Source organism: Pseudorca crassidens, chromosome 1 (assembly GCF_039906515.1).
Source record: "Pseudorca crassidens isolate mPseCra1 chromosome 1, mPseCra1.hap1, whole genome shotgun sequence".
Taxonomy (NCBI): Eukaryota; Metazoa; Chordata; class Mammalia; order Artiodactyla; family Delphinidae; genus Pseudorca; species Pseudorca crassidens.
Genome location: NC_090296.1, coordinates 39,930,779 through 39,953,611, shown reverse-complemented (window position 1 = coordinate 39,953,611; position 22,833 = coordinate 39,930,779). Strand labels below are relative to the sequence as shown.

Here is a 22,833-nt window from a genome sequence, read left to right as displayed (position 1 = left end):
ATAAAAGGTTCTCTTTTGAGCTGGAATGATCAGCAACATTTCTCTTCTTCTAGTCAGGTGTCCTCAGACTGGATTGTTTATAAAATTATTATTTCCCCCTTTTGTCATACAGGTACAATTCAGCTTCATTGATGGTGGTTTGGGAGTAAGTAGCCTTTCTCATAATTAGAAAATGATCTTCTGACAGGATAAAGCTGGAAATTGCTCTCTTTGTGAAATGAGCAGTTCTTTGTCTGAAAGATTGATTCAATTTTCACTGCCATAACTGGTAGCAGAATTGCCAGACCAGTTTGGTGACTGGATTGAACTTTTCCTACAGGAATTGTGTAGCTGTCCAGCTGCAGAAACACAAGTTCACTCCCCCATTGTTGGTTTTCTGACAGCTTTTTCCATAGAGTAGTTTGAAGATTGGAGAGCCCTGTTTTTGAGACAGAGGAGTGTTTTTCACACCTGAAGTGTAATTTCACACCTTGTGTTTCTCAGCAGATAACTGCATAAAATAACATATCAAACCAGAATAGAAAAAGATCAACAAAGAAAGAAAACTGCAGGTTGTAATTTGTTTCCTATCTTACAATGCTCTTGTGGAGAACAGTAAATTACAGAGCTCTGGGTTTACACTTTAAAAAGTTTGACTGGTTGTTAGGTGGGAAAGTGAGCAGTAAACACTAATCAGCATTTAGCCTGCATTGAACAGAATGTACAGAATTATAAAATTCGGGAAACACCGGAACTTGTAGATTTTTTTTAAAGGATAGGACACATAAATTAGTGGTAAAATCTGTAGTTAAGAGTAAGTCAAGAAATTGATAAATGATTTTAATAAAAATAGAATTTTCTTAGGATATAATTTTCTTTGTAATTATCCATTCAGGAATTTTAGTAAAAGTAATAGACTATGTTAGTACTTACTTTCTATAAATGACTAAACCTATGATGCTAGTCACCATCTCATGGCATTCTAGTGCAGGGGTTATAAAATGAGGGGTTTAGCTCCATTTTGCAAGTTTGAAAACTTAAGTCCAAAAGAAAAAAGAAAGTTGAGCCTCCTGGCTGGTCATAGACATTCATTACAAAATATTTAATATTTACTGAGTGTCTACCACATGTTAGGCATTACCCCAGGCACGGGGGTACAGTGGTAAACAGGGCAGTCTCTCTTTCTCCCATCTGGGAACTGACAGTTTTGCAGACAAGTAAGCAGGCAATGGAAATACTGGGTAATAAGTGCTGAGAGAGGCTAAAACTAGATTTTGATGGAGCCCACAGATGGTCAGCATGGGGGCAAGTGGTCAGCAAAGATTCCAGGATAAGATGACATCCAAACTAAACTAATGAATAGAAGTCATGTGAAGGTAGATATCATTCGGGATATCAGGGCATGTGTAGCTTATGCAGAAGTGAAAGGGAAAGACAGCAGAGTGGGTTGGAAGGATAAGGTATTCAGTGTAGTGGGGATGCAGTGTATAAAGGTAATGGTGGTGCATAATGAAACTGGAAGAGAAAAGTGTCAGGGTATGTGGTCTATACCAAGAAATTTAGCTTTTATCCTGAGACTAGTGGGATGTGTTGAAGGTTTAGTCTTTGTTTATTAGGGAGAGTGACACAACCAGATCTGCATTTTACAAAGACCCCTCTGACAATCCAGTGAGTGGAGATCAGTGAAGAAACATGCAGTGATGCGAGTGGGAAATGCTGGTGACCTGAGCTGATGGTGTACACTGAGAGTTCAGTGGCATTGGGATGCAAGGAAGTGGGTGGATTGGGGAGCTATTGAGGAGGTAGAATCAACAGAACTTGGTGGTTGATTGACTGGACTAGGGGTAAGGAAGCCAGTCTAGTCAAAAATGCTGTCCCGAGTTCTGACTTGGGTACTTGAGCAGATGATGCTACCATTCACAGGGCTGGAGAAGACTAAAACAGCAAGTTTTTAAGAGTTGGAGACATGATGAGTGTGAAATGGGATTTCCACAAGAAGAAGTATGATATTCAGTTAGATCTTGAGCTTGGGAGGGAAGTCTAGGCCAGAGGTACAGATCTGGTAGTTGTCACTGAGTGGATAATATGGTCCAAAGAATATGTAGAGAATGAGAAGAGAAGAGACTCTTTAGGCATAAACAGCCCTTTGAAAATGAAAAGAAAGACACATAGAGCAAAATGTGTATTTATAGTTACATAAATAAAATGTGGATGAAGAACTGTGCATGTCTACAAATACCATTGCACACATGCCTGTGCATGTACATACCCTTGCACATACAGAGCTTCTAATGAACATCAGCAAGGTGCCCCATGGTGGGCTGCATGAAACATTAAGCATAAAGGTAATAATCCCTTTCCTGAAGAGCTCATGTAAGATGTGTTAGTCCTACAGCAAATTCCGGGCCTAAAGATGCTGCTCAGTATGTCAGTATGTGTAGATATTGCAATTAACCTAGCAAAACGGAAGGCACTGATGTTTTCTCATTTCCATTGTTTCCTCAGATACATATGGAAAGCTGTTTCTTCTCAGTTCTGTGGGTCAAGAGATGTCCCGCTGCAAGACCTCCATCCGACGTGGTCAGCCCAATCCTGTCTATAAGGAGACCTTTGTTTTCCAGGTGGCCCTCTTTCAGCTCTCTGACGTTACGTTGGTGATTTCTGTGTATAACAGGCGTACCATGAAGCGTAAAGAGATGATTGGTTGGATTGCTCTGGGTCAAAACAGTAGTGGAGGGGAGGAGCAAGACCATTGGGAGGAAATGAAGGAGACCAAAGGGCAGCAGGTCTGCAGGTGGCACACTTTACTCGAATCCTAGGTTTGCCAAGAGGTGTTTGTGGGCTATACCTACCCTGGTGACCCGTGTTTTGAGTACTGATACCAACTCAGTGCTTGCTGGCAGGCTTTTTTTAAAGACAGGCTTTAAGTAGGGATTGGATTCTATTAGACCCTAGGACATTCTGGGGGTGGAGGGATCTTTGGGTTTCTCAAAGGTTTGATTTGGATTTAAATACTGTAATTTTTTTTAAAAGCCCATATGCACTGTCGAGTATACTTTATTGGAAATGTTATTGTAGTTGAGATGAATGATGTTGAGTTAATTTCTGTTAATAGGTTATTAAATTTTGGTTCAGGCTATAGAAGGAAGCTTCTCTGGCTGTCTCTGCTCCCTTCGATTGCAAGGGAGATGTTAAAAGTTACTGTTTGTAACCACTTGTGTGTAGGAATCAGAATTTTCTTAGTATGGGGCAAAATACTCCAAAATACAGAAATGAACCTGTCGCCGAGGTTCATAGACGAATGTAACTGTCATCCATAATCCCCTATTTCATGTTTTTCTCTTTATAAAAAAACCCTTCATTTATTTGCCTAACAAATAAGTTTTAAAAACTTACACTTATAAAGCAAATTTGAATTAAATACCTCTTTGTTTATCTCACTTATATATTGTGGTTTCCTATGAGATTTGGTTAGGTGACCCATTTTGAAACTAAAAAAGAATTCGAAAACTACTGTTGTAAGACAACTTGTCTCCTTTTGAGTATGTAAGATTTCAAAATGAAAACTTTCTAGGTTTTTATGCTGTTTTTCTCACCTAATAAATTCTTACAGAATGAGAAGAAAACCGAAAAACCTATTAAGTCATGGAGGTATTGATTTTTCTGAATCTAGTGTTCTCCTTCTAGATTATGCTTTTTCTATATTCAATACAGTATACTCACTCATACATATATTTTGATTCTGTGTTTGCATGTAAACCATACTTTTTTAATGCCATATTTTCCATCATCAGAGCATAGTAAATTGTATACAATGGACTTTAATAGATGTTGATTTGATTGACTCTTAGAAATGAACATGCTATAACACCTGTGAATGAAGAATATTTTCAGTTTGTAAGCAACGACCCTAATTCTTCTTTGAGCATTTGAAGTGCCTATAATTGTCATTTTTTTCGTGGTATTTGCAGCAACATATATTAGTCACTACTTGCATTTTGGGCACGTGCCATTTAGAGCACTGATCATGTATGGTTATGAGCATGAAATTTTACTTCTAACTGACTTTTACATTTTTGTGCAGTGCATGTTTATTTTCTTAGATCTGAGCCCTTAATTTCAATTACTTTAAATTGGCAGTAATAAGAAAAGGAAGGAATGTGTGTACATGTAACACTGAGCCCCGTGTGCAGCTCTTCTGAGCAATTGCTGTCACTTATTTTTAGCTTTTATGTTTCATTGTTGACTTTTTGCTGTCTGTGGGAAGAGTGATAGCTAGTGATGGATGTATACAGTTAAAAACACATAACTCCTCCTCAGCTCTACATTTTGACAGATTGTAAACGTAGGCTGTAACACTTGAAGCACATATTTATTCCTTACAGCATGTAACGGTTATCCTGACAAGCCCAGACTAAGACACAGGATAACTCGACTCTGATTTGAAGCTTTTGAAAGTGATTTCATATGGAAGAATCAGAATTAGAAAAATAAAGGAATATCTTAATTTCTTTTCAGGGCATGGGAGTTTCGGATATCATGCTGCTCAGTTATTGGGAACAAGTAGTAAAACCATGCTCCTTTGGGGTTTTCCCCTCCCTTGCTTTGGAAGACCTCAGAGTGCTTTTCCAACATCATATCCATTAACTGCTGAGTGGTCTGTGCAGTGCGGCTGTGTCATGGAGTAGAACTGAGTGCAATTGATTAAGTAGCAGCACAAAGAATTGGCTTTTCACATCCCTTACTCTCTTTATGCGCCTGTGCTTAAAGGGAAGCAGAGCAGCCTTGTTATGCTTTCCTTTCTGCAGTGACATAAAAGCAGCATTCACTTTAAAATTTACATTTGAAAAAATCTGCATCTATTGTACAGACAGGCCTGGATGTTTTCTCCTCATATTTTCCTGCTCAATGTTTTGCCGCATCCCTTGTCTCATAGAGCCCAATAGTCACCTATACTTCATTTACTGCTGCCTTGCCTCACCCTTTCTAAGGTTTTCTGCCGGGGTAGTGAAAATATCCTTGTGTGTTTGATCTGCTTTCTAATAGTCTGCTTGTGATACAGTTTACAGAAATTTTAAGGGAAGAATGCCTGAAAAGCATTTTTCATTTGTATAATTTTACTATGTTGGTGCTATTTACCATGTAGGATGCATGTACATCTTGAATATCTAGCAACGTTCACCCTAAAGCTGATTGTATAAATATAAAATGCTAATGACAAGATACATCAAAATATGAGGTGAATTTTTTTACATAGGCTTGAAATTCTGGTTTAGTAAAATCTTTTCTTTTTGTGCACTTAAATTTCCTTATTTTCTTGGCGGAGGCTAGACACAATGCACTTAACATGTTTTTCACTTGAGCTTTTATATCTGCATTTGCTTTTCAAAGGAGTTACGAAAGATAATTAGTTGCTTCTGCCGTGTTAAAGCTGCTTTTGCCTATTTCATCTAGCTAATAATTAATATCTCATAGGGACATACGAAATTGAAGAAGCACTAATATTTGTTGCTTGAGTAGTTCTTTCCATGAGTTTTTCCCGAAGAGAATGCTTTTAAAATACTATTGTGGAGGGTAAAGGATGCACTAGGTTTATGGAAAGCTGGTTTCCAGCGTGCCTTCTTTCAGGGAATGAGTTTACACTGAATCGAGAAGTGCCCGTTTCCCCAAACACGGTGGTGACTCTTGTGTTCTCTGCGCCCCTCTGACTATTGTTGAATTTTTAAATGGGCCATTCACCAGGCAGCCGAGCACCTGCTCTCACTTCTCTCCTTCACTGGCTCCCAGTGTGATGTGCAGTTGTTTTGGAACCTCTTTTTGCTCCTGTTGCATAACTATGAGGGGGGAGGTCTTGCCTTTCTTAACAGAAAAAGAGCTTGTAATGTCTGCGGAAGTAATAGACCTGGCATTCCACCTGTGCAAAGTTTGAGACAGAATCCCCGCCATGATGGGAAGAGAAAAAGAGAGCATAGTACTGCATTGTCGCTCACTTTAGGCACTGTTCACTCTGCAACTCCTTCCATGACAGTGACGTATTGACCTCAAATGTTGGTATTCTCCATAGTGCTAGGTGCTACAGCGAGCCTGAAACACAGCCTCTGCCTTTGCAACATGTAGCACCCACAATATTTTATAAATTGTTAACAAGTCTTGGTCAGTCACTGTGTTTTACATCCTGGCTGTACCACATGGTCTTAGCTGACAACCAAAACTCTTTTCTTTTCAAGTAATGCATTGTTTAAGTTGAAACTCCCATCAGGTTAAGTGAAAATCCTTCTCTGATAGCCATTGAATTGATTAAGTTCATGGTTCAGTGTGGACCATAGAACTGGGGGTTTCTGAAAAGCCTGGCTCTCCTTTTGCAGCAGAGGGCTTAGTACATGAAGATCAAAAAAGTGAGTAGGAAAAGATTATTCGTAGACGACTTAAAACCAAATGCAGGCATATCCTTTAATGGTGAAGAAACAGGGCTAGAAATTACATGTGGTCCCTCCTCTTACCTTTGAGTAAACTGTGACTAAAGAGCATTCCATTCTGTTTGATCCACGATGAAAGCAAATGATAGATAATCCTGAAATGGCAGAAGTATTTTTTACTGTATTAAAAATCATTTGTGTGTTCCAAAGAGAAAAGTTAGGCAAAACTATAAAACAAATTATATAGCATGAGTATGGAAGAATTAAAGAATAAATAAATATGCTAGATACTGCCAGTGTCTATTACATATATGCAAGAAGAGTAAACAAATGTAAACCAAAAGCCATTTTAGATTAAGTATCATTTTTCACAACTTGTGGAATTCTGGAAAATACTTTAAGTTGGGGAGAATGAAATTGGTCTAACGCAACTCAGAGAAGTCGGCACAGGCTGTGGTCTTAGCCTGGGTTTGGATGAACTTTGCCTACTGTGTGGCCTTAAGAAAATTAACTTAGCCAGCCTGTGACCCTGTTTATTCAACTGGAAAATGGAAATAATTCCTACCTCATAAGGTCTTGTTGGTTTTTTTTTCCAATAATGAAATAACAGCATAGAGATGGGCATATGGTAACCATTCAGTGTTGCCCTCTCACAATCATGCTTTAAAAAAATGCATTTAAGATTTGTTTCTCTTTCTAGTGAAAGTAATAGTAATGCTAGAGAAAAACTAATAACAATTTTCAGATACTTTAAAAAGGGTAGGCACATGAAGCTAGTCTGGAAGGTAGCTCTGCTCACCAACTATACCACTGACACTACATGAAGCTAGTCTGAATTTGGGGCAAGCTCAACTGGGATAAGCCTGGTGTATGGAGGAAACTGAGTCTTAATAAACCCCCAGTGAGGTATAATGACCAAATCTTTTATCCACCCTGGTGCTTTTGTGCACATCTTGGTAAATCACACTCATGGCGTCTCCTCACACCCAGCTCTTCTCTACTGTTCATATGTGGACAGAGCACCTTGTTCCCATCAAAAGAGCTGGTAAAGATGGCAACTTGAGTACCTATTTCAACTTCGATCTGAAAAGTAAAATAAATAATGTGGCACTATACTGACACTCTTTTCAAAATGGGCAACATTCTTTTTTTGGGCTTATGTTACATATCCATATTACATACGTATAGGTAAAAAATTTTAAAGATCTAATAATGCAGCTATTCAAACTTACCTAACTGTTCAACTGGGAAGTAATAGGACCAATTATTTATCTGTTTCCCTTCAGAAGTCATAATTCAAAGGAATTCTATCAGGGTTGATACTCTTTTTTAGAATGGTTTTTAAGAGTGACTTGTTGATGTAATAGAGAATGTGTTCAGTTGTCCTCTGGTGTTCAAACCTTAAGTAAAGAGGAGAGTTTCCTGAGAACTTAGAAGAGCCTTTGTGGACATTTGATCTGAAGAAGTGGTCAGCAGCAAACCTCCTCATGTTGGGCATAACCAGGTGCCATGAACCAGTCACGCATACGGTGGTTTTAAACTGAGCAGGGTTCTGGGATGGGGAAGTGTGAGGCCACATTCCCAAAGTTGCCAAATTGCCAAAGTGTTAACTCAAGTCCTACGATTCTCAGTTAAGGAGAAACATGAAGAAATTGGAGAAGGATCGCTTAGGGGTTTTAGTTGGGAATAATTTAGCACGTAGGGAAGTTAAAGGGGTTGGATAGGTATTGAGAAAGCTGAGGAGTGATTTCTAGGAACAGTTATCTAGAATGTAAAGAGCTCTTACCAAGAGGATGACTCACCCCCTGTCTTCTTAACATGTGGACAGAGTCAGAGTTTCCACCTAAAGCAAGTCAAGAGAGTTTAACTGAGATATAAGGAGAATGACATGAAGAGGGTTTTGCGCTAATTCACAATGTATTCTTTGGATTTCCTTGTCTCTTTGAGATAGCACGGGACTTAAAAATCTTTTTGGAGTGCGGTGACTACACTTTGAAGCAATGTCACAATAAAAACAGCAATGCTTACCAACCTACAATTGTTCAATTAGTCTAATCATGTACCATGAAAAGTCAAGTTTCTTGTTTTGAGTTATTGGAAACAGGTGAAATGTATCAATTCCATGTATTGGAAAAATCCTCTAGGAAACCCAGGACTTGGAGTAGGCCTTGGTCACATTGCAGGGGGATCACCAAGGGAGATCACAGAATCATCACCTTTGGAAGTCTTTTAAAATAGAAACATCAAAAAAAAGAAAAAGAAAAGAAACATCTGCATGAGCTGTGGGTTCCGACTAAAGGGGAACAGCAGGGCACCCAGGAAGACAGCCTTTATAAAGTTCCTTCTGAGCCTAATATTTTATATGTAACCTCCAAACAGGATCAACAATAACAGTACTCCAGGCCTGCCGTCTTCCCCTTTGGACATTTTTCCACACTGATTTTTCTCTGCATCATAGAAGGCTTTTGCCAGGGAGTGCCTGCTCAGGCTTTGTTTAGGTGACTTTGGGGATGCCTGCAGGCTCCAGGTGAGTTTTCTTTCCTACGATACTTTGTTTTTGTTTCCCTCAGGTCACAAAGCAGTATCCTAGACACACAGACAATAATCAGCTATATTTATAGCCACTGTGAGACCTGTAAAACAGCTTGAGCCTTAACAGAACAAATTCAGAGGCAGGCATGGAGGCCTAGGGACACTCATAGAACAAAACAATGCTACCTGCTCTCCATAACTCACTAAGGCTGCCTTCGGGTGTCTCCATGGGGGTTCTATGCCTTCAAATGACGGTGTTATCAATTGCACTTTAAAGACGGTGAGAAGGCTGTCTTCCCATTGGTATCACCATACTTACGCAGTATTTTTGTTTACTTCATTTTCCCCTTAAACTATCTACTTGCTCTATTGTTTTAGTTTATATAAAATTTATTCATTCAAAAGATATTAAGTACATTATATCCCAGACTCTGGGCTAGGGGCTGGAGAATAGCAGGTGAGGAAAACAGCTTGAGCCGAATAATCATTTTTGTTTCTAAATATTTATTTAATATATTTATTTTTAGAATTGAATATTGAATGCTCTTTGCAAGGCAGTAAGTTAGACCCTGGAACACTAGGTCTATACAAACAAATGTGACACAGTTCTTATGAGCTCAGTGATTTAATAGTTGAAAGGCACGGCTACCTTGTACTTTTTGAAAAAGTGAACTGGACAGAGGCTGCCAGATAAAGGGGTGACACTGTGAACAAAGATACCTGCTTGCTCCTCTGCTTCTTTTGATTAAAATTTGTCTTAGACGTTATATACTAAGCACATTTGGGGCATCCTATGAAATGGGTAAATGTCAACATTGGGGGTGTCCCTATCTTGGCAGATGGACCAATAATTATTTTCTAGTCTCAAAGAATTTAAAATCAGTGTGGATCTAACTCTTAATGCTTTCAATTTTATAACAGAAGGCAAAACTAGGAATTTTTGCAGTGGGTTTATTGCTTGTAATTCTTCACGTCATAAAAATTTATCTCAAATATATACTAAACATGTTGCAATCCACGTAAGTTAAGTCAGAATGTTTGGTGGCCTACATCATCAAAAAATCTACAAACAATAAACGCTGGAGAGGGTGTGGAGAAAAGGGAACCCTCTTGCACTGTTGGTGGGAATGTAAATTGATACAGCCACTATGGAGAACAGTATGGAGGTTCCTTAAAAAACTAAAAATAGAATTACCATATGACCCAGCAATCCCACTACTGGGCATATACACAGAGAAAACCATAATTCAAAAAGACACATGCACCCCAATGTTCATTGCAGCACTATTTACAATAGCCAGGACATGGAAGCAACCTAAATGCCCATCGACAGATGAATGCATAAAGAAGATGTGGTACATATATACAATGGAGTATTACTCAGCCATAAAAAGAAAAGAAATTGAGTTATTTGTAGTGAGGTGGATGGACCTAGGGTCTGTCATACAGAGTGAAGTAAGTCAGAAAGAGAAAAACAAATATGCTAACACATATATAGGGAATCTAAAACAAAAAATGGTTCTGAAGAACCTAGGGGCAGGACAGGAATAAAGACGCAGATGTAGAGAATGGACTTGAGGACACGGGGAGGGAGAAGGGTAAGCTGGGACGAAGTGAGAGAGTGGCATGGACTTATACATACTACCAAATGTAAAACAGATAGCTAGTGGGAAGCAGCCCCATAGCACAGGGAGATCAGCTCAGTGCTTTGTGACCCCCTAGAGCGGTGGGATAGGGAGGGTGGGAGGGAGGAGATATGAGAGTATATGTATATGTATAGCTGATTCACTTTGTTATACAGCAGAAACTAACACACCATTGTAAAGCAATTATACCCCTATAAAGATGTTAAAAAAAAAAAAAAAGTTTGGTGGCCTAAAAATTCTTACTGATGACAATTTTTTAGTGTTGCCCAATTGATGGTCCGTAATAAAATCCATAACAAAAAGTTCCCATCTCTAATTTGCTAAAGGCCTTGGTGTTTGGGAAAAGATATCAGAAGGCTGCCAATGAAAACTGATTGGTGAAGAACATGTGCACTAAAAGAACATTTCCATGTAAGTTATTCCATATAATACATTCACTTTCTAGGGCTGTGTGTCTCTCAAGAGTCTGTCAAGTTCTTTATAGTTGGCACCTTCAGCAAGGCTTACTAATTTTGCCACATTTCCTTGTGGACCATGATAATGTTTATTAATTTACAACTATCCCCAAATATAATGCAGTCTTTTATCATGCCACCATACTAATGCAGCCACAAGTTAAACTTTAGTGTTATGAAACGCAAAGTCTTTCCCAGAATTTTTAATTTAATTTTATTGAAGATTCTATTATTTTAAGTTTATGAATAAGAAGTTAGTATTTGCATACTTTACTGTGACTGAGAAATTTCTGTAAAAATATCTGTTGGAATAAGATTTGACCTCTATTTTTGGGAAATAAAACATGATGGTCCTTGTGATCTATTTCCTTTTTAAAAAAATTTATAAACAATTTTTTTAGCAATTTTAAGTTCACAGCTGAATTGAGCAGAAAGTGCAAGTAACTCCCTTCCCCTACACTTACACCTCCCCCCGCCCCCATCCCGCCCCACTATCAACATCCCGCACCAGGGTAGGTACATTCGGTACTATTGATGAACCTACAGTGACACATTCTTGCCATCCAAAGTCCGTAGTTTACATTAGGGTTCACTCCTAGGTGTTTCACTACCCTAAAAATCTTTTGTGTTTTGCTTATTCGTCCCTCTCTGCTGACTCTTGGCAACTGGTGATCTTTTTACTGTCTCCATAGTTTTGCCTTTTCCAGAATGTCATATGGTTGGAATCATACAGTGTGTGGTCTTTTCAAACTGGCTTCTTTCATTAGTAACATGCATTATAGGTTCCTCTATGTCTTTTCAAGTCTTGATGGCTCATTGCTTTTTAACTCTGAGTAATAATATACCGGTCTGGATGTACTGGTTTGTTTATTATCTGTTTAATTTTATTTGCAGTTTTAATTACTATGTTACATTTTGTTAATGTGCCTGATCTCAAGAAAAATAGATGGATTAATCCATATGATTCATCAAATAAAATGTAGCAACCTCCAATCTGGAATCAATTTTACCTATGTGATATTGAGCTTATTTTACATTTGAGGAGAAGATTCATGAAAATAATCACATAATTTTATCATTTATGTTAACATATCTAAGCCCTTTGCCCTTCCTTTAGAATCTAGGCAGGGAAAGTTTCGAAGGCTCTGAGGACGTGATCCCCAAATTTAGATACTCTGTGGCGTTTTTGTTGTTGAGCAGTGATTTAAATATGCATTGATAAAAAGTACTAATTACATTATTACTGATTCATGACCGAAAACCACCTCTGTTACTAGTTTATATGACTTTACGTTTATCACTGCTGCCAAGAGAAAGGAAGCTTTGTGATTGTGCCCTGTCATAGTCAATTGTACAGCTTAGCCAAAGGTGGTATGTAAGCATCTGGGTCATACAGGAGCTCTGAATTCTGAATGGAAGGATGAGCCCTGATCATGCGTAGGCTGACTGAGCAAGCGGTGGGTGATGGAGTGATAACACCGATAATCACACTGGGCGAAGGGGGAGGCTTGACTGATGATCAATATCTGGTGAGCATTTTGACATTATTTATATGTGTACTGATTACCCTTTGTAGCTGCAGCAACTTGTGGAACTGGGCATTATTGATTATTGCAGGGATGAAGGTGTGGTTGTAGAAGGAATACTGGATTAGGTGAATGAGGCCTCTGTTCTGGTACCAAATCTTCCCCTAATGAGCTCTAAAATGAATGTCAGATCACAAGTTCTCTAAGCCTTCGTTTTTGCATCTGTCACATGGGAAGGGTAGTACTCATTTTACTTATTTTTGCCAGGTTGTGGTAAGAAAAAGTTTCATTCATCCCTTCATTAATATAGCAAACACTCTGGGTCCCCACTGTGTACCAGGGCCATAGGCCTAAGTAACAGATGAAAAAATATTTTGCAGAATTAAGAGTTTCTGAAGACTGTGAGATGTTTCATTATTTTTATTTTAAGGTAAGTCAATTCTTACTTCTATCCTAGTAATTGACACTTTTAAATCTCTGCCAGTCAGTGAGCTATATATTCATAGAATGTCAGTAATTTGACTAAAAGTTAAAGTTGGAATGGTCTTTAGCCATTCCCCCTCTGAGAAGATAAAAATAAAGTATTATCCTCTAATTCTTTTGCTCAGACACCCTGACCACAGAACAAATTACAAATCCATCTTTTCAGTAGGCTTGCCAATCTTTGAGTTGAACACAGACCTTTTTTTAAGAACATTTTAACTTCAAGCACAAGGAAAGTATTAAATTGAATAGCATTTTGTTTTACAAAATGGGATTTTAAATACAGTATTTGGAAAGATGCTTCCCCCACCAAAAAAAGGTCCTTCAATCTACATTATTATTTTTCTTTTGAAGAATCAGTCTCCTCCACCTCTCTGCTCTCAAGTGACTGTCCTCACCCACATAATCATTTTCTTCCTAAATAGCATTTATTATCTCCCAGAAAAAAGTAAAGATTAAAAGAAATATTTTCAAGGTACATCCAAGATTTCATAGCAATATTTTGTATTCACAATGCAAGATAAATCTGACTCTTGATTTTTTTTTTTTCGGTCTTCATATGGCATCTGAAACAGTTGTTCACATTCACACATTTATGTTTTACCATATGCATACTGTGTGCAACTCTGTTGTTTTAAAATATTTTATTGGTTTTCCTTTATATCTCAACTTTTGATGGGTGTCCTTGAGGAACTTGCATGAAAAAATATAAATATGAATGATTCATTCATTTTGAACATATTTAACTATTTTGGGGAGACTGTGCTCCCCTACATGGAGCACACTGTCCTTAGCAGGGAGTGTGCTTTGTATTTCTGTTCTATTCACAGCTGGATGCTGGAGATGTATTAATATTGTAAACCTGTACCTTTTCTTTCCCTTGTTTACTTTAACGAGTTATTTATATGTACTAGACTGCCCTGACTTTTTGGTGATTGTGAAGGCTGGTCATTAGTTTTATGGATTTCACTTACGGGGATAGTTTAGTATGACATGGTTTAATATAAAAGGTGGTCTTCCTTTAGATTTCTGTCACAAGCAGGCGTTCCTGGGCAAATTCATCGTGCAGGGCCAGACTTGCTGGTTGTAAGGTAGGAGCTGTCCAAACCTCTCCCATTGCTTCATGGGCCTTTTCAGACCCAGCTGCTGTCATATTTTCTCAGATTTTCTAGCAGAGAGTCAATCTCTGGGTGGCCCAGAGGGTTAAGAGAAAAACGAAAAGTACTTTTTTCTTCCAAAGGGTTTAACTCTCTTTTAGAAACTTCTGAAAATCTTCAGAACATTCCAAATAGGTGTCCTCCTGTTTCTCACAGTATGACTTATTGACTTATGGTGTCTCCTATTTAAGAAGCATGAATGTATCTCTAGCTGTTACCAGAACAAACAGCTATAGAATGTAATGACCCACCCCATTTCTAAAATTACTAAATTCTATCAGTGAATAGTGTATAGAAAACAGTTTGGAATTTTTTAAACTGGTCAACTTAAAAACTAGAATACCTTTCTATTTTTGTAATGTTCAAGATTTCAACAACAATGGTTTTAATGTATTACTCTTGCACTGTTATGTCTTGTGTTTTAACTGGGCAAGCTAGTGAAATATTCAATGTCGATACTCAATTCAATGTTAATACTCTTGTGTTAGAAACACCCTTTGAAAATACGTTAGAAAATACAAAATTGTTTACCTGTGGTAAAGAATAAGTTTGTGATTGGAAGAATTATACTGTTTTTCTTGTACAAATAATCCTTAAAGCAGCTGTTCAGTCTCACAATGATGTTGGAAGCATATTTTATGCAGCCTAAAAACTATTTCTGTATTAGATATTTAAATGCATGAGGATAAGTTCTAATTGCTTTTTGTTTAAAACAGAAACATAGAAGAAGCATTAGCCCCAGTTTGTACAAAATATCTGCTGCAACTGAACTCACATTAGTTCAAAACTGAAAATCATTCCAGTTTTGTAAAACTGCTGCTACTGGTTTTATCAATAAAGTCTAAGCAGATGGCTTATACGTATACATGTGAAATTTTTGTATGTCAAAAAAGATACAGTTTTGCAGCATCAACATGCAAATTTTATGGGCCTGAGTGATATTACTTATTTCATTATATACAAAAACCGTTAACTCTCAAACCATACCAACTGCAGACATAGATATATTAGAACTATAAGTATTACATTTATGACCCATATAATTTATTTTGGTTTTAGGGTGCTGTAGGCTTTTATGTGGAACACAGATACAAATCAATGTATATCAACTCAAAAGCTAGCTTAAAGTGTTGAATTTAAATTAAGAATATTGGGTAAAATTGAGTCATTTGTTGAGACATGGATGGATGTAGAGACTGTCATACAGAGTGAAGTAAGTCAGAAGGAGAAAAACAAATATCATATATTAACGCATGTATGTGGAACCTAGAAAAATGGTACAGATGAACCGGTTTTCAGGGCAGAAGTTGAGACACAGATGTAGAGAACAAACGTATGGACACCAAGGGGGGAAAGCGGGGGGGGGGGGATGGTGGTGTGATGAATTGGGTGATTGGGATTGACATGTATACACTGATGTGTATAAAATGGATGGCTAATAAGAACCTGCTGTATAAAAATAAAAAGAATATCGGGTAAGTAAGTAGCTCTATAAATGTAAAGATCACCTGAAATAACTTAACTTCATCTGAGGAGCATTCTGAGAAGGCAGTATATAGGCGTTCCTGTACAAACGTGTGGGTAATTACTCATCCAGGAGGCTCTCGTCCAGAGGTCTCTCCCTTCTACGTATAGACAGTTCTGATAAGTTTTCAAGGCTCCGATGCAGCAAGCTAGAAGTAGAGTGAGCAGAGCTATTATGAACAGCCACCTCCACAGCAGTAAAAACACAACTAATATCCCCAAAACAAAAAAAAAAGAAAATGGAAAAAAAAAACTATAGATGTTTCAGGGAAAATTTATTTTTACCATTTTGCATACTGTATCAGTTGAGGGAATTAATGCTACGTGTTATAACAAGCCTAAATGTCAGTGAGTTAGTATGAGAAAGGTTTATTTTCACTAAGATGTTCTTCCCCATACAGCTTGCTTTCTTAGCATCTCAGGAATTGAAGCCCATCTCAGAATCCTTAGGGCCTCTAAAAGAATATTTAGTTGGTCATACAAGTAGAGGGGGAAGAAAAGGCATGAGAATCGAATCGCTTTAAGGAGCCAGGCTAAGAGGTGGCAACCTCTCCTTCTGTGTGTCCATTGGCCAGAGCTAGTCACTTGGTTCCCCTTACGTTTAAGAAGGCTGGGAATTGTTGTTTATTTGTGCATACGGAAAAATGAATCAGTTTAGTGAGAATCTTCTAGGCAGAATTTGGCACGCATTTTTTTCTTCTCTTTAAAAAAATTATCTCAGATGTTGTGGTAGTGGTGATTATTTAAGGAAAGCTTGCTAATTGCAAGCTCATTTCTTATTGCTGAAGTTCTTCCTAACCTGTGGTGACACTAGAACATTACACGCTGATTAAGAATTCTCCTTGTTCACCCTAGTCATCTTAGAGCATCTGAACACTGTTTAGAGTGGTTGTGGGGGGTTGCAAGTAAAGATCATTTGAGGTCACATTTCTAAAGCCACAGGGCAGAGTTTGAGCACTCAGACTGAGTACAGTTGAGCATTTCTACATGTGTCTGTGCACTACATATTGATACATATGTGATATTTAAAAAAAAACAGAAAATATATAAAATTGTGAGCAAAAGCAGAAAATTGCTGAGGGAACAGATTTTTAAAGTAAATCATTTGCAGAACAAAAAACTTGACAAATTTGATTGCTGTCTTCTGACATTCCCTCAACAGAGACTTAAACATCCTTAAATGTTAAAATAATTGAGACAGCCATCTATGACTGTGATTCTTAAAGTCTTCTGTAGCAATTAAAAAATCGTAATCATCTTGAATAACATTTTATTGATGAATCAAATCACATTATATGTCTTGTAAACCTCATAGTCTCTTTACAGTTTCTCTAGGGTTTCTCCAGGGAGATTCAGAGACATGGCTCAAGAGGACTTGGGTGACAATTCAGAGCTCTGATGAATTTTAATGTGCATTCTACTACATTATACAACATCTCATCCTTTTCAGCAGACAGATAAGGAGTAGGAGACAGGATTAGCATTACTTCTGTGGTTGTCTCAAGGAGGGACAAGATTCAGTGGTGAAAAGATTAGAATTTAGATGAATTCTAAGGTGGTTAGCATGGTATTTTAATATTTAATTTTTAAATCCAAAATTGTTTAGTGAAGGGTTTGCTCTAATCACCAGAAGAATTGAAGAATTTATAAAATTATATCTGCAGACACAGTGGGTCCAGTAAAGATTAAACTCTTATACCCATGTTCTATTTCTGGCTTTGCCACCAAGCAATTCTGCAATCTTGAGATTACCTTGACCTTTTCCTTCATGTCTTCAAAAATCTGTTATTTTTCTTGAGGTGGTCTCTCAAGATGAAGAGGGAATTCGGCAATTATTTGGTGAGTTATATTGACAGCAGGAAAGGCAATTTCCTGGTCCATTCTAATAAGGTATACTAAAAGTGCTGTTCGTTTTGGTCAAGTTAGCTAGCTGCTTCTAAACAGATTTTTTTTTTCGCTCCATAGAGATGCAGCATGTGATGATGGAGGCTACGTTTCACCTGAGGTAGAGGAGAATTTTAAGGAAAGATGAAACAGTTCAACTCAGAGGTCTCCCACCTACTTTGGAGGACACAGAAAGAAGAGAATTAGGAAAACAGATAAAGGACTTTTAGGTTATTTTCCAATGCCATTAAAATTCAGATAGTGACTTTTTTTTTTTTGTAGGAATCAGTTAATGTTTTGTGTTTTTTTCCAACCAAACTCAGCCAGAGTGTTCTTTTTTTTAAATTTTTATTTTATATTGGAGTATAGTTGATTTACAATGTTACGTTAGTTTCAGATGTACAGATAGTGACCTTTATAAAATGGTTTGAGAAGGAAAAGAAGTTACTATATCAGTGCAACATCTCACTAAGGGCAGAAAACAGTTTTCTGTGTGAGAGGCTTTTTTCCTCTCCTTCACTTAACAAAAAGTACAGCAACTAGTGGCTGCCCTCATGGCTTATGTAAGCTCACTGATAGCTGCATAGCTAAGGTGAAAACAGAAGCCTTGAACTAGGCAGGGTGGGTGCATCCACTCCCATGTGCTTGTGATTCCCTTTGAGGTACCAGGCACTATGTGCTAGGAGCTGGGGATACAGTGTTAAGGCGGAACAAGCTGGAAACCTGGCGTGATGACTCTTGTGAAGTGGGATCAGTAGGATGATTTGGGAATGTAATTAGGAGCCTAATCTAGTTGGTGGGAGGCTCCGAGGGAAAGCCACTATGAAGAAGTGGTAGTTCAGCTGAGACTTGAAGGCTGAGTAGGAGTAAGCCAGGTGAAAGGGAGGCACATTAAGGAAGGAGAAACAACACGTGCAAAATACCTGAGACAAATGAGAACCTTCCGTATTCAAGGAAACTGAAAAAAATGGACTGTGAACAGTAAAGGAGAGCGCCTCCTGAGATGGGCTAGCCAAGAAGGCAAGGCCGACTGAGATATCAGCTCCTTTCTTCCTTGACAGTGAAAAAGAAAGAAGCAGCAGTGGTGCAATTCTGGCTGTGGCTATTGCCCAGATTTGAGGTGTGCTGATCTCAAAGCCCCCTTTCATACCTTATAGCTGAAATGCGATCATCAGATCTTCAACCCACTTATTACTTCTTCCAGACAGCTAGATGTTAGGTTACCAGCTTTTTTCTCCAGCTTTACTGAGGTATAACGGGCAAAACCGTAGGATATTTAAAGCATGCAACATAATGATTTGATATACATTGTGAATGGATGGCTAAAACTGAGTTTATTATTAACACAAGATTAATAATAAACACAAAGTTATCAGCTTTTAAATCTTAGGGCTAACAAACTCTTAACTCTACGTTTTGTCATAGGTGTTGAGTTGGTACTGGGTGCCTGAGGGGGCAGGGGCCCCTGAGATTTGTAGGGCCACTTTCCGTAGCCCTTTCAACCTTGCGGAATGTCTGCTATTACAGGAGTCAACATGACACTGTACAGCAGCTCTGCCCTGGCTCCAAAGACTGCAGCTTTTCTTTTTAGTTGATTCCCAGTGCTGCCTTCTTCCTTCCAGGCCCTGGCCTGAAGCTGTAGGGAAGTTGTGTATCTGCTTCTTCAGTGAGATTCCCTTTCTGAGAATAGCATGGGCAAAATTTCTCTGCTACGTTTGTCATCTTCCCTTCTTTAATATCGTTCATTGGCTACCCAAATTTGCCCACTTTGACATTCTCAACATCCCCCTTCACCCAAGAACAATAACTGCATTGAACAACAAGAAGAAGAAGCAATGATAAAAAATAAAAACATAGCCTGAGTGATCCAATACAGAGACAATACAAGCCTTTGGGTGACTTTATACTAAAGTGTAAATGACTGAAACATGCATATCTTCTCCAGTCTCCCTTGTGAAAAGTACATTCTCTTGCATATTTTTATTTTAAAGAAGTTTGCCTATCAGCCTGAGGTTTTAATTAGCCACTGAATCAAAATGAAGTCTTTCTAACTGCATAAAGTATTTTAGACCACAGGATCATTTTTTTCTGAAACCTTTGGCACCAGCAGGCAGCCACGGACACTGCCAAAAGGAATTAGACTCTGGACTGATTTTCATGTATTAGTTATTTTTACCCTCTTCAAAATCTATCAACTGTTCAAACCTGCATACACAAACAGGAACATTGGGGAGAAGAGTCCCAGAGGGTAGAAGATCCCCTACTCATCCCACGTGCCTCACCTCATGTCACACACTCCTCTCTCCCCTTGCTGGGGACCTACCCCAAGGCCATCCCAGCTGGTCTCAAGGCACTGACCGAGTCCTGCTTCACAGCCGCTGGAAGTGCCAACCCACTCGCGTCCCCAGACCCGATCCTTCCACGGGACACCCAGCTAGGGTCTACAGCGAGTGACCCTGCCGTGGGAGGCGCGGCCCCCATCACCTGCCCAAGCCGGCGGAGCAGGGCCTGAAGCCCCGCGCGCTCAGCCAACCGCAGCTCCCCAGGCCGCTCTCCAGGACCCAACTCAGGCGAGCACAGGACCCCCTGTTTGGGGTTATTTGTTCGCCTCCCTCCTGGTTCCTGCTCCCAAACCTTCCACCCAGCAGCCGCCGCCAGCGCACCCGAACCGCAGGAAAGTTGCTCTCTAGCTGTGGAGGGGAGTCATCGCCTCCTAGCAACGCTCCTAGCAACCGGTAACATCTGCTCCCTCTGGTCCAATGCGAGCCGAGAACAGCTGCGCGCCCGCCTCGCGTCGCGAACCCTGAGCGAGAGGAGCTTCAGAGACTGGAGGGACGGACCTGCAGGAGCCAGGGCAGCCCGCCGAGCTGCAGTTGCCGCTGCTGCCACTGTCGCGCCGCCGCCGCCGCCGTCGCTGTCGCTGTCAGCACCCGTCTGAAGAGTGACAGCGCCGCAAAACGGGAGGGAGCACCGAATCCCGCGCCTTTATGAAACAGGTGCGTGCACCTGTCTCCTGGTGAGTGGACCCAGATCGCAAGGTACGTCTGGACTCATCCAGCCAGGTGCCCTCCTCTGAGACTCAGAAAAGACTCTTTCATTGAGGGTGTGGATAGGGACGTATTCTGGGATCCTACCCCGCCCCCAGCCATTGAAAAGTGGCTAGCTGGTGGTCCCAAAGAACAAGATTTGATTTTTTTTTTTTTTTAATCTTGGGGTTGTTCTTGCAGATTCTCCTGCCCGTCGCTGTTAGGTTTGTGCTCGGAAGTTTTCAGTCCTCCCTGTTTTCCCTTTGACTTCGCTGACTGTGTGCAGCTAGGAGGGCTGGAAGCAGTGAGCTCCCATAGAAAACCTATGGTTAAGGCGAAAAGGATAGTGTAGTCTCGACTAATTGAATCAACACGTACGGAGAGCAACATTCTTTTTAGGTCCTGCTCTGGAAAGGGTCCATTTGGCCGGGAGCAGCCAGTTCACTGTTACTCAATCTCCTGAAAAGTAACCATAGTAACTCACCTCTCTTTTGATGGGATCCTCCTCATTGGCTGCCTATCTTCCTTTGGAAAGCTCATCTCTCTAAATATAGAAGATGATGAGATCTGTAAGCATACATCCATGTTAAAAAAAAAAAAAAAGGTGCAGTTAAATATGGCCCTTTAAAGAAAAACTGTCTTCAAAGAAAAAGTACTATTTGGCTATTTCAAATCTTGTGAGAAATAGTGTGTATCCCAGTGAACGATTGAGTTAGTCTGTTTTGAGTTAACTGCTGAATTGTTACTTTAGAGAGAATATTTCTTGAAATTATACAAAATCTGGCATTTAAAAACAAGTATATCTGACTCTGATTTTTTTTTTAAAAAATCAGCGTACTGATAATGTCCCCCAAATAATCTCCTAGTAAATAGTTGGTGAGATCTGTGATTCACTTATTTTCACATTTCTTAGGGTAGTTAAGATTCCTCATGTTCACAGTTAAATCTGGAGAACATTGAAGTAATTGTATATGTTTGAAGGTTTATCTCTCTGGTTCAGATCAACTCCACCTCAAACATCTTAGTGTCCTCCTACTGCATGCCTTCTCCTGACTTGGTAACTAGTTCAAGTCAGTGCAGTTCTGACTCTTCCAATGTTATTTGTGTCTTGCTCCTTGTTTCAAAATCTCAGGTAGCCATTCATGAGCCCGAGGCTTTGAGAAATGCTCGCTGTGCAAAGGGGAACTCTCACCAGATTTTCTGAAGCTGTCCTAGAGATACACTTTTCAGATTGATTCAGCATTACCAGGTAATCACTAGCTTAAAAGAAATTACTGTTTAAATATGTATCCAGAGAAATAAATGCTAATGTAGCATTACCATAACTTACAAGATCAATATAAGGGATTGTTTATATAGGTGGTTGCTGGGCAGAAGTCAATAGAGGTTCTCTGTAGAAAGGACATTTGTAGGCTGGCAGATTTTCCTCTCTAAGACCCATGTGAATAGGGTGAGGTCAAATTAGGTAGCTTGGCTTGGGGAACATACCAAGCGGAAACCCTGTGAGCACATTGGTGCATGTCCGATATGAAGGCAATGAAGAGAGCTCTCTCTGCAAAAAGAGATTGTAATGATTTTTAAAATTTAATTTGCATTAAGGTCATGGTGATAGAAACCCATGAGTGTTAAGCATTTTAAACTCCGTTTTCAGAATATAATAGAGTCTTATTTTTTATGTATAAAAATTTTAATGAGGGTTCAGCCCTCCAGCATTGTATAACTTTCACATGTACTGAGCTATCCATATGCAGTTCCTAGAGGTAACCAACCTAGCAAATTACAATCAAATTCATGAAAGTATACCATGCCACATTTCTTCCCTTTCCTTTCTTCCCTTTGTAAAAATAAATAATTGAACAATTTTATTCAGAAACCTATTTGAAAATTTACTCTGTTCTGGTTGTATAGTTTTTATGGATATCATGAGATTTTAAAAGTACTGGTCTATGTAGTCACTTAGTAAAATATCTGTAGTTTAATAAATTTAAGCATTAAAGATGATTGTTTGAGCCATCAAAAATGTTGGTTTCATTAGCCTTTAGCACCACCCACCCTTTTCCCTTCCTCCATTATAATTACTACATTTTATGGTGAGAAACAAATCCAAAGAGACCAGTAAGATTTACTGTCATCTGTCATGAGATGCATATAAATTTCTAGTCATGCTATCAATCTGAGGAAAGTTTGAATAAAGCAGCCACAAGT

General features: G+C 39.0%; 1 protein-coding gene across 5 annotated transcripts in view; it reads left to right on the top strand.

The window, feature by feature from the left end:
- The window catches only part of SYT16 (synaptotagmin 16), a 280,210-nt gene that overhangs the window by 242,951 nt on the left and 14,426 nt on the right, over nucleotides 1-22,833 (top strand). For 2 of the 5 annotated variants that reach the window (XM_067733949.1, XM_067733925.1), the window contains exon 7: nucleotides 2,485-15,057. In XM_067733949.1, the coding sequence (XP_067590050.1) occupies nucleotides 2,485-2,798 (314 nt within the window). In that variant the 3' untranslated portion in view covers nucleotides 2,799-15,057. Of the gene's footprint in view, nucleotides 1-2,484; nucleotides 15,058-17,683; nucleotides 20,619-21,760; nucleotides 21,878-22,833 lie in introns of those variants that run through there. The other 3 variants (XR_010942488.1, XR_010942490.1, XM_067733933.1) reach the window with 3 other exon arrangements.